At 49.4% G+C, this 11,167-nt stretch overlaps 1 protein-coding gene across 12 annotated transcripts in view; it reads left to right on the top strand.

The window, feature by feature from the left end:
* Nucleotides 1–911: 911 nt before the first annotated feature.
* The window catches only part of NSD1 (nuclear receptor binding SET domain protein 1), a 141,957-nt gene continuing 131,701 nt past the window's right edge, over nucleotides 912–11,167 (top strand). Inside the window, exons 1-3 of one of the 12 annotated variants that reach the window (XM_045823033.1) lie at nucleotides 912–933; nucleotides 3,676–3,789; nucleotides 4,530–4,619. In XM_045823033.1, the coding sequence (XP_045678989.1) occupies nucleotides 3,760–3,789; nucleotides 4,530–4,619 (120 nt within the window). In that variant the 5' untranslated portion in view covers nucleotides 912–933; nucleotides 3,676–3,759. Of the gene's footprint in view, nucleotides 934–1,599; nucleotides 1,739–2,197; nucleotides 2,221–2,296; nucleotides 2,563–2,680; nucleotides 2,825–2,864; nucleotides 3,166–3,675; nucleotides 4,620–11,167 lie in introns of those variants that run through there. The other 11 variants (XM_045823014.1, XM_045823042.1, XM_045822998.1 and 8 more) reach the window with 11 other exon arrangements.

Below are 11,167 nucleotides of genomic sequence, written 5' to 3'. Positions count from 1 at the left end.
TGGTTCCAGGGGGTACCTTCCTTCTGAGAAAGCCTGCTTGTTGTCTCAGCAGGGACCCCGCCCCAGCACTTAACAGCGTGCCTCTACCGCTGCACTGAGGGCCTTGGGGAGCAGGGGGCTGCGGCGCCCTGAGCTCCAAGCCTGGCCGGGGTGAAGGTAAGGAAAGCTGGAGGGAGCTCTACCCGGATGGCGTGTAGGACAATGTCACAAGTGGCCTTTCTCCCAGGTGAGCTCACGGTTAACAGATAGAAGGGATGTGGTAATAGCTCCACATAAAATAATTATGTACATTTACTAACTCCTGGAAGGAATGATAGTCACGTGGCTCTCGAGGGCGGTGCTCTCAGCTTTTTAGATGGAGTTCACTCTAATCACTGAAGGCTTACTGGAGGAGGTGGGATTTCTTTTATCCTTTTTTTTTTTAATGGCTGTTGATTTTGGATCTCTCTGAACAGTGAGGATGCACTTAGCACACTCTAGGGACCAGCTAGCTCCCGAGGTGAGGTTTTCGCTGAGGAGCAAGCCCAGGGTGTCTGACCGGGTTGGGGGAAGGGCCTGGGGAGCTGGAGTTGCGAGGTCAACCTAGGCTTGGGTTCCCTGACCAGTCCTTGGGCTTTCTTGGATGACTGAACGCACCGTGGCCTCGCTAGGCTGGTGCTGCAGGGCGGCGGGCGCTGGGCGCAGGCCTTGAGGTCCGGGGCGCCGGAGAGCAGAGCGCCCCGGGGCCGGGGATTAGGCCAGCGGACTTGGCCCGGCCAGCTCGGCGATCCGCCCTCCCAGCGCAGTTCCACCGGGGTCCCGGTGCCCGGCCCTCACGGCGAGGCGCGCTCTCCTCGGGGAGCCCGGCTGCGGAGCAGGCGGCCTGCGCCGGGCTCTGTGGCACGAGAGGGCCATCTGCCTGGGTGCTGAGAACTGCAGCGTCTGCGGTGCGAGGTGCGGCCCCTCCAGGGTCGGGGTCCGCATCCCCTGCCCCGCGCGCACGCACCGACCGACGCCCGGCCGCGTTCGCGGCCAGAGTTTCGGTGCCAGGCCCAGACCCAGGCTAGGCGCGGGAGGCGGTGCAGGGATTAGTGGACCCCTCCCCCAGCGCTCCCCCTGCCCCTCCCGAGGCAGCGAGGACCCCTGGGCCCGGGGGTGGCGGGGGAAGCTTCGTCCAGGCTGGTCCCGGGCTGGGGACTCAGCCTCACCGGGCGGGGGCCGCACCTCGAGGTGCGGGCGCGCTGTCAGGCTGCAGCCCAGCTCGGGTGCGGGGGGTGGGCTTAGCGCGGGGGTCGCCTGGCTGCATCTCGCAGCCGAGGCCACGGCTGGGCGGGCAGTGCCCAGGCGGGTAACCCGACCCGACCCGGCTCCCGGTAGTCGCTCACCCCTCAAGGCTGGGCAGTGGGGAGGGAGAGGAATGGGGGGGAGGGGGAAGGGAAGGGGTGGTGGGTGAGGGGCTGTGGGGCTCGCAGGGCCGAGTCCCCGGCCTGTCTGCGCTGCTCTACCGCGGCTGCTCGCGGCGCCCAGGACAAGCCAGCCCCCTGCCTTGCGGGCGTCGGGCCTGCGGCAGGAGGGAGCCCTGGGGCTGCACAGGCTTGGCTCGGGAAGGCAGACCCGAGCTGCTGCCTCCATTTTGTTTCCTGCTCAGCTTGGTCTGTGGTGGTGGTGTGGGTTTGGGGTGCGGCCGGGCAAGGGGGTTCACCTGCGGCCGTGCCTGCTCCGGGCCTGAGGCCTCGAAGACCCCAGCCCGAGCCCCCAGGTGAGCCCCGCGGTAGGAGGGGGGGTTGCCTTGGCCTCGGGCCGAGCTTAGCGGGTTGAGGGCAGGTGCCCAGTGGATGGGGAGCCCGGGCTGTAACCTAAGATGGAGGCCGCGACTGACGCGGACCAGAGCAGGGCTGGCGGGGCGGTCGGACAGGCCTCAGCCGGGCCAGGTGCCGCCGGCGCTGGGGCTCGAGACGGGTAGGGTGTCGGTGCTGTGGGCAGTCCCGGGCCGGCGCAGGGCCCCGAAGTAGGCGAGGGGACCTGAATGCCACCCACGACGCCCGCAGGCCCCGACTCTCCAGGGAGGCGCGCGAGGCCCCTGGGGAGACCGCCTGAGGCCCCGCCCGGGCGGTCTGGCCGCCCGTAGGCCCCGGCCGCGAGCGGGCGCGCTGGGGAGGGGAGAGGGGGGCGGCGGCGGCGGCTCTGCTGATTGGGCGGCGCGCTAGCGAGCCCGACTTCACCCTCCCTGAACCCCAAAGAGTAGGCGAGGGCGCGCGCGCGCGCTCAGTGGGGGCAGGGGGCGCGCGCGCTCGGGGCCCCAGCCGCACGCGGGCGGGCGGGAGGCGCTCGTTCGCACGCGCCGCCGCCGCCGCGGGGGCGCGCGCGGTGGGGGTGTGAGGAGGAGGAGGTGGCGGCGGACTAGGCCAGGGCAGGTCGCGCTCGCAGCCTTCTCCCCTGAAGAGAGACGCGGGGGGAGGGGGGTGCGGCGAGCGGCTCCGCTCTCTCCTCACCGCTCCGCTTGCGCCCCAGTGTAATGAGGGTCACCCCCTCCCCCCAGCCGGCCCGGGAGGGGGCGCGGGGCACGGTAACTAGTGCATCGAGGTGGGCGGCGGGCGGGCACGAGGAGGAGGGAGGCGGCGGCCGGGCGGGGAAGATGGTGGTGGCCGTGAGGTGAGGGGCGCGGGGGAGGGCCGGGCGCGGCGCGGGCTCGGTGGCCGGTGGCGTCGCGGCCGCGGGCCCCCTCCCCCTTCGTCACTACCAGCCGGGCTCAGGCCTACCCGGCCGGGCTACCGCGAACTTCCTCCCGGCACGGCCCGTGCCCGGCCGGCCTCCCGCGCGCACCTCGGCCTCTGCCTCGCCTCAGGTAGCCGGCCAGGGGGCGCGGGGCCGGCGGCCCTCCCACAGTAAACTTTGCTCGCTCCTGAATATTGATGAGTGCGATCGGCGCGGCCGGGAGGTGCTGCCGCGGCTGCGAGAAGGAGCGCGGCCCGGGCCAGCGGCAGCGGCGTCGGCAGCAGCCATGTTTGTCAAGCTGTAGCAGCAGCAGCAGCAGCTGCTGTCCTGACTTGGCTTCACCGGCTGCCTCCGTTTCTCCCCCTGCGGCGTCCTATCCTTTGGGTTCTGCGGCCGAGGACCGAGGCGGCCTGCAGTCAGGATGGCGAGCCTTGGGGTGCGCCCGCTTCGGTCGACTGGCCTGCGGCCTGGGTACGGCCGCTGCAAGGGCTCCGGCGCCGGCCGGGCGCAGGCTGCAGCGCTATTGTGACCGCTGCGCCCGATCGAGCCGGGAAGGGGGGGGTAACCTTTTTGTGCAGCGTCTGGGACCCCCGTCTCGAGGCCCACTTCCTCCTCCCTTCGGGAGATCCAGCCGCTGGATCCTCAGCGAGGGAGAAGGAAGGCGATTCCTATTTGAGATGTTGGAATTTTTACTGCCAAAGGGATTTTAATTTTAGTTCAGCCCAACTGTCCACCAGTCTGCAGTGCAGGAAAAAGGGACGGGATGTTTCTATGTGGCAAGATCTGCCCTACTCCAGGAAGATGGAATTTGTGGAGGCTTACCGAGGCCATTTTTCCATCGTCAGCTGGGGAACTTTTCTGCCCCTGGAAGTGCAGCAGAAAGGCATCGAGGCCACTAGGCCTTGAGAAGTGGCTGCCATTTTGAAGATAAGAGTCAAATGGTCTATTAACTCAGATTAATTGCTGTGTTTTGGATTCCAGGTTGATGCTGGCGCAGGATGGATCAGACTTGTGAACTACCTAGAAGAAACTGTCTGCTGCCCTTTTCCAATCCAGTGAATTTAGATGCTCCTGAAGACAAGGACAGCTCTTTCGGTAATGGTCAATCCAATTTTTCTGAGCCACTTAATGGGTGTACTATGCAGTTATCGACTGCCAGTGGAACATCCCAAAATGCTTATGGACAAGATTCTCCATCTTGTTACATTCCACTGCGGAGACTACAGGATTTGGCCTCCATGATCAATGTAGAGTATTTAAATGGGTCTGCTGATGGATCAGAATCCTTTCGAGGCCCTGAAAACAGTGATTCAAGAGCTCAGTCGCCAGTTGTTTGCACTTCCTTGAGTCCTGGTGGTCCACCAGCACTTGCTATGAAACAGGAACTCTCTTGTAATAACTCCCCCGAACTCCAGGTAAAAGTAACAGAGACCGTCAAGAATGGCTTTCTGCACTTTGAGAATTTTACTTGTGTGGACGATGCAGATGTAGATTCTGAAATGGACCCAAAACAGCCAGTCACAGAGGATGAGAGTATAGAGGAGATCTTTGAGGAAACTCAGACCAATGCCACCTGCAATTATGAGCCTAAATCAGAGAATGGTGTAGACGTGGCCATGGGAAATGAACAAGACAGCACACCAGAGAGTAGAGATGGTGCAGTCAAATCGCCATTCTTGCCATTAGCTCCTCAAACTGAAACACAGAAAAATAAGCAAAGAAATGAAGTGGACGGCAGCAATGAAAAAGCAGCCCTTCTCTCAGCCCCCTTTTCTCTAGGAGATGCAAACGTTACCATAGAAGAGCAATTAAACTCAATAAATTTATCTTTTCAGGATGATCCAGACTCCAGTACCAGTACATTAGGAAACATGCTAGAATTACCTGGAACTTCATCATCATCTACTTCACAGGAATTGCCATTTGTAAGCAGTTTTTGGTACAACTTAAATATATACATAAATGTATATATACAGGCAGCTTGAAGGGAAACATAACTAATTGGTTTTTGTTTGCTTATCAGTTCACAGTCAAAAGCCTATTGCTAATGATAAGGCTTTTTGGGGAAATTTTACTTTGATTTTTAGATTTATCTCTGTTGTATGGGTTTGGTTCTTTTTAGATTTCCCCAATGAACTCTCCTTTGAGGGCTGAGAGTTAAACTTCTAAGGGCATTTGATTTAGTTCAGATTTAATCTTTCAAGGCAGAGGCATACATTTGTTTAGTGTTTTTTTGGTTTTGTTTTTTTAAGTGGCCTTTGGCTTGCTGGTATTTCGAGTTACAGGTGAATCAATTAATTGGAATCCTGTTTCCGCATAGGGCATGGCTTTTTTTTTAGTCGATGGGGCAACTCTTGCTTCAGGTTGAAGTACATTTTGTACACAATTGAAAGTAGCTGAGTTGGACTTCTTGGACATCAGTCAGATTTCCCCCTAACAAATGTCTCTGAAATACTGTGTCAAGATTTAACTGGAATTTTATAGTGTGTGGTGATTGAGTGCATTGAATAGTCACTTTACCGTGTAAATCTGCTGTTCTTTAAAGTTATAGTAGGCGAATGGGTGTGTCACTTTTGTTTCTGTTGATTGATGATATCTTAAATATGCATCAGTACTTCTTGGTTTCTCTTGGCAGTTGTGGATTTAAAGATTCTGTTTTGGTAGTGATCTTGAGTCTGTATTGTCCTGGGTAGGATTAGAGAGGACAGGTTGTGTGGGCAACCTGTTGGCAGCTTAGGCACACCCTTCTAGGGTTTATGTGGGCATTTGTCACACACACGTACACACATAGCAGGTTTGCTGTTGTGACTATTCGAAACAGCTTATTCTTGCATTGTCATTTATAAATTATTTTCCATACAAACAACTGTAAACCTTCCCCATGCCCCCACAATATAGTTTTGCTTTTGAATTTACATAAAAACCTCAGTCTAACAGTGGAGATAGATGTTCCTCTACTAGAAGCATGCACATAGAAGTAGTAATCTCATCTGGTTCTCGTCAAAGAGATATCAGTGGAGTATTGATTCTATTAAACATAATTGAAAATACTGGCGCTTATAGACAATATGTTGTGCATCTAAAATGGGAGTTAGCAAAGTTGTATAAACGTAGAATTTTTTTTAATATAGAGCTTTTTAAAAAGATTTTTATTTATTTATGAGAGGGCAAGGGAGGGAGAAAGAGCGAGAGAAACATTAACATGTGGCTGCCTCTTGGGCGCCTCCCCCACTGGGGCCTGGCCCCCGAAACCCAGGCATGTGCCCTGACTGGGAATCGAACAGGTGACCTGCTGGTTTGTAGGCGGGCGCTCAATCCACTGAGCTACACCAGCCACGGCGAATGTAGAACTTTTTTTTTTTTTAGGCAGAAAAATCTAAAATGTTCAAAGGCTCTGTGGGCTTGAAGAAACAAGTATCTTTATTTATTCTTTTAGGTCTTTGATTCAAGATTGTGGACGAAATTTATTGCTTTGATTTTTGCCTTTGATATTTTTTAACTGAAGATTTAGAAAAGTGAAGTTAATCTCAAAATGGAAATTTAGCTGAATAGTATAGCTTGGGAAAGGTATAATGAAAAACTGTGTAGCTGCACACTGTCGATGCATTTAGCCCACATGCTATTGATGTATTCAGACTATTCACAGTTGTTTCATTGATGCAGCAGCCTGTGTAGGGCACTTACTCTGGATTAGGTCCTGTGCTGAGGGCTGGAAATTTTAGAAATTCCTTAGCGAATGCTGTTTGTCATTCTCTCTGTAATATTGTGATAGAATAAGGTCCTCTTGGTGAAAGTAAGAGTAGCTATAAGGATAGTAAACCCCATGGCTGGAATTAGATAAAAGATACATAATTCAAGATCATATTGTCTGTTGTTTTCTGTATTTAGCTGTAAACAGACTGTTTGCCTTCTGTAATAAATGAACAGCCTCTTCAATTATTTTCTTCTCATACACTGATGTGAAATGATTGATAATCCTGACCTGGTGCTTTTATATTTAGCTGAGTTGATACTGTCTACTTCCTTCCAGTGTGCATAACATCATGTGCGTATACAGCTTGTGCATTGTAGGTGCTGGATGAAATCTTGAAGAAGGCTGGTCCCAGAGCTCCAAGTTTAAGCAGACAATACCTCAGTTTATTAAGCCCTTTGGTCCGTATTGTCTCATTGGGTTTCATTATACTTCATTTTTATTAAACATGGGATGTCGTAGAAGATGTAGATTAATAATTAACCTTCACGGCATTTGAGATTACTGGAGACAATACTGAAACCCTTGAAATCATGGTATTATCTCAGTACTCTTGGCTTTCTTTAGTGACTTCTGAAGGTCTCTGACACTTGTTTGGACCTGAAGTAACTCCTGGTTTTTTCATTAGGCTAATTTGCAGTGGTTGTTTTCTACTCTTTCTCACTCAGCAATTTTATGGAGAATGTATATACTATGGTGGCATTTATGAATCTGGGGATCCTTGTCGTTCTTAGGATTTAGCAAGCCCTAGGGTGGTCTGACCTACATATTTACACTGGTGATCCTCTATCTGAAGAAGAGAACCACTAAAAATGAACCCATTTAAAATGCTGACTAACAACTTATAAGTAAATAGGGAGAGAAAAGATTATTTAGGATTTTATATTGAAAAGGAGAATTCAGAATTATGAAAATAATTTTTTGAATGTTTATAAAAATTTTAGTTATGATGGCAAATATTTGTTATAAGGGAAGAATCAAATAGATTTAAAGAAAATTTTGTCCAGCCCTGGCTTGTATGGCTCAGTGGATTGAGTGCTGGCCTGCAAACTGAAAGGTTGCTGGTTCCATTCCCAGTCAGGGCACATGCTTGGGATGCTGGCCAGGTCCTCAGTTGGGGGGCATACCGGAGGCAACTGATCTATGCATCTCTTGTACATCTGTGTTTGTCTCTCTCTCTCTCTTTCTCTCTTCCTTCCCTTCTCTCTCAAAATAAATAAAATCTTAAAAAAGTTTTGTTCAGTGAAATTGTACAGAAAAGAGATGACAGACTTATTTTTCTCTACTTTCTCATCACGATCATAAGGAAGATAAATTCTTATAAAAATATTTAAGGGTTTAATCAGCTTTAGTGAGTTCTCTTTTTAAAAATGTTTGCTATGGAAAACTTTAAGCAGGTACTAAAAGTAGAGAGAATAGTAGAAATGCCTATGCACTCCCCACTCAGCTTCAAGAATTACTGACGTTCTGCCAGTCTTATTCCATCCTCCGTTTTATTGTTTACTAGCACTTCTCAATCCTCAGATACTCACCGCACTCTGGAACCTCCTGTCCTGTTACTGTCCTTGTCACTTGTTTACTGGCTGACCTAGAATTCAGGGGTGTCCAACGTTTTGGTGTCTCCGGGCCACACTGGAAGAAGAGTTGTCTTGGGCCCCACATTAAATACACAGTGAATACATAATGAAAACTGATGAGTGAAAAAAAACTTTTAAGTAAATTTATGGTTTCGTGTTGGGCATGTTCATAGCTATCCTGGGCTGTGTGCTGCCCTTGGGCTGCGGGTTGGATACCTCTGATCCTGGGTCATCTTTTCCTTGCCTGTAATTGGAGTTCTTTATCATTTGTATTAACTTTAAGAAACAGCACCTTTTTGCTAGATTTGTTTGTAGTGTCACCTTGCAGTTCATTTGCATGGTACTACTAGTTAGTGGTTCCTTAGGTGGCGATAGATACTATATTGTCTTTGGGTTGGATGTTTGAATAGACTTCCTTTTTGGCTTTTAAAAAATAGACATTTTGGTTTTTTTAACAATGTTTGTGCTGTAAAATCTTGGGAATTCAGAAAGTCATCACAGACCACCCCTGTACTAAGTTCTGTGCTATTGATGTCTAAGAGGTTAAGGAGGTGAGTATAGAGATGAAACCTAGAGCAGTCAAGGCTTTAAGGAAGAACTTGAATTCCTTTTGTCTGGGGTTGGTTTAGAAGGATACTTTGGATGTGGGGAATTAAATGAACATAGTATTTTTAGAGGGTTGTATAAATTGGAGGTAGTCAGATAATAGGGCATAGAAATCCAGACTGGCACTTGGTATTGATGTGATAGGAACTGGGGGCCAGCGAGGGATTTAAGCTGGGAAGTGATATGAAATCTGTGTTTGGAAAACTTTGGCTGGGGGAGAGTAGAGGCAAGGGTAGGATGCAGGAGTCTGTTGCAATCATAATTAAAATTCAGACTTGAGCAGAGTCAGCGATAGAAAGAAGGGATAAATCCATTAAGATTATTTGGAAGGGGGAAGATGACAGCACTTGTTTTTTTTTTTTTTCACTTAAAAAACAAAGGTTTTATTTATTTTTAAAGAGAGGGGCAAGGAGGGAGAGAGGGAAACATCACTGTGTGAGAGAAACATCCATCAGTTGCCTCTTGCCTGCCCCCAGCGGGGTGGGGAAGTGAGCCTGGCCTGCAACTCAGGCATGTGCCCTGACCTGGAATCAGCTGACAACCTTTTGGTCTATAGGCTGCTGTTCAGTCCACTGAGCAATGCCAGCCAGAGCTTGACAGCACTTTTGGGGGGGTTGCCTGGATTGGAGGAAGAGTGGAAGTTGGATTTGAGAAATGAAAGAGGGGTGGGTGCTGCCCAGGTTGGTGTGGCTCAGTGCATGGAGCTCCAGCCTGCAAACTGAAGGGTCACCAGTTCAATTCCCAGTCAGGGCACATGCCTGGGTTGTGGGCCAGGTCCCCAGTGAGGGGCACACGAGAGGCAACTGCATATTGATGTTTCTCTTTCTCTTTCTCCCTCCCTTCCCCCTTCTCTAAAAAGAGAATAAAATAAATAAAATGAGGGATGGGTGCTGATGATGTTCAAGGCTCGTCAGGTTGCTGTCTGAGCTGAAAAACTGTTCCTTAGGGGTTCTCTCATCCTAGCAATTCTTTACTCCTTCCCATTGTCTCTGAGAAAAACATTGATCCTGTCTCCGTATCTCTCAGGTTCTGCTCTCTATCCAACTCTCCTTCTTGGCTGGAGGACTGACCGTGTTTTAATTATTACCCTTTCCTTTTCCCTCTGGGATCTTCATTCTCTGCCTCTCTACCTCATCACTTTTTCTGCCTAAAAACAGATGACATCCTTTTATTCTAAGGGAACCTTCCTCTGTCCGGTAATCCTCCAGTTATCTTTCCCCTTTACTGGTGAATTTCTCTTTTCTTTAATCGTTCATTTTTTATTGGATTTTTTCCCCATTACCATTTATACCCCCATACCCTCTTCCACCTCCACTCACCCCTCTCCCCTCTGCTGTTGAATTTCTTGACAGTTGTGTACTTTATTTACCTCTCCTTAAAGCTCTCCAGATTGACATCTTTTATCTTCCACTCTACTGAAGCTGTTCTCTCATAAGTTACAAATGATATTGTACTTCCATATTTATCCTACTAGATTTGCAGCATTTCACCACCACTCCTTTAAATAGTTGTTTTTTTTAACTGCTTGCTCTCTTCCTCATTTCTTAATTCCCTGCAATCTCTTGCACTTTCATTGATTGACTGTACTTCTACTCTGCTGTGAAAACTCAACTTTTGAGCTTTAGACCAAGAAATGTAATTGCCAAACCAGCTTCTTTTTTATTGCCAAATGTATTTCTGTGTTGATGGCATCAACCTCCTATTCATTTTAATGCTGGAAACTTTGGAGGGAGTTATTTATTTGTATGATCAAAACACATTTTTGAGTGCCTCCTCTGTGCTAGGTATTGCTGATATAAGAGAAAGCAAAGATGTAGTCATAGTCAGTGTCCTCCTTGATAATGCCCCTGTCTTGACCATTCTAAACCTCATGCTATGTCTAGGGCATCCCGGGTTAAGCCAAACTGAATTGTCTTGGCTCCATGCTGTCCCCTTATTCATCCCTTTATCTTCCTGGTTTTATTTACCTTTGTATATTAACAGTATATAGCCCGGTGCCTTCTTTGTACTAGACAAAGTACAAAGAATGAATGGTGCATTCTTTTTTCATATTTATTAAGTAAAAGAATGAATGGTGCTGCCCTGGTGAGGTAGCTCAGTTGATTAGAATGTCGTCCAGATATGTCAGGGTTGTGGGTTCAATCCCTGGTCAGGGCACATATAAGAATCAATGTATACAGTGAATGGAACAACAAAAATCAATGTACATTACTCTCTCCCCCGCCTTCCATTCTTCCCTCCCTCTCCCTTCCTCCCCTATCCCTTTCCTTTCTCTTAAAAAAAAAAAATGAATGGTGCTATTATAGAAATACAGGTTGGAGAGGGGAGTAAATTTTAGGTTAGGAAAGTTATGAGTGGAATCTCAGCTCTCATCCTCAATGTACCAAATTTCAAAACCTAAGAGTTTTTTTTTTTGCCATTATTGCCTTATATACTCAATTTCTAAGGCCTTTGAATTTGAGCTTCCTAACATCTCTCAAGCATTCATTGTTCTCTCTCTTTTTTTTTTAAGATTTCATTTATTTTTAGAGAGGGAAGG

The sequence above is a fragment of the Phyllostomus hastatus genome, unplaced genomic scaffold (genome assembly GCF_019186645.2).
Source record: "Phyllostomus hastatus isolate PE091 unplaced genomic scaffold, TTU_PhHast_1.1 phas_contig_150, whole genome shotgun sequence".
Taxonomy (NCBI): Eukaryota; Metazoa; Chordata; class Mammalia; order Chiroptera; family Phyllostomidae; genus Phyllostomus; species Phyllostomus hastatus.
The sequence above is the reverse complement of the archived record's forward strand: the minus strand, read 5'-3'. Positions and strand labels throughout refer to the sequence as shown.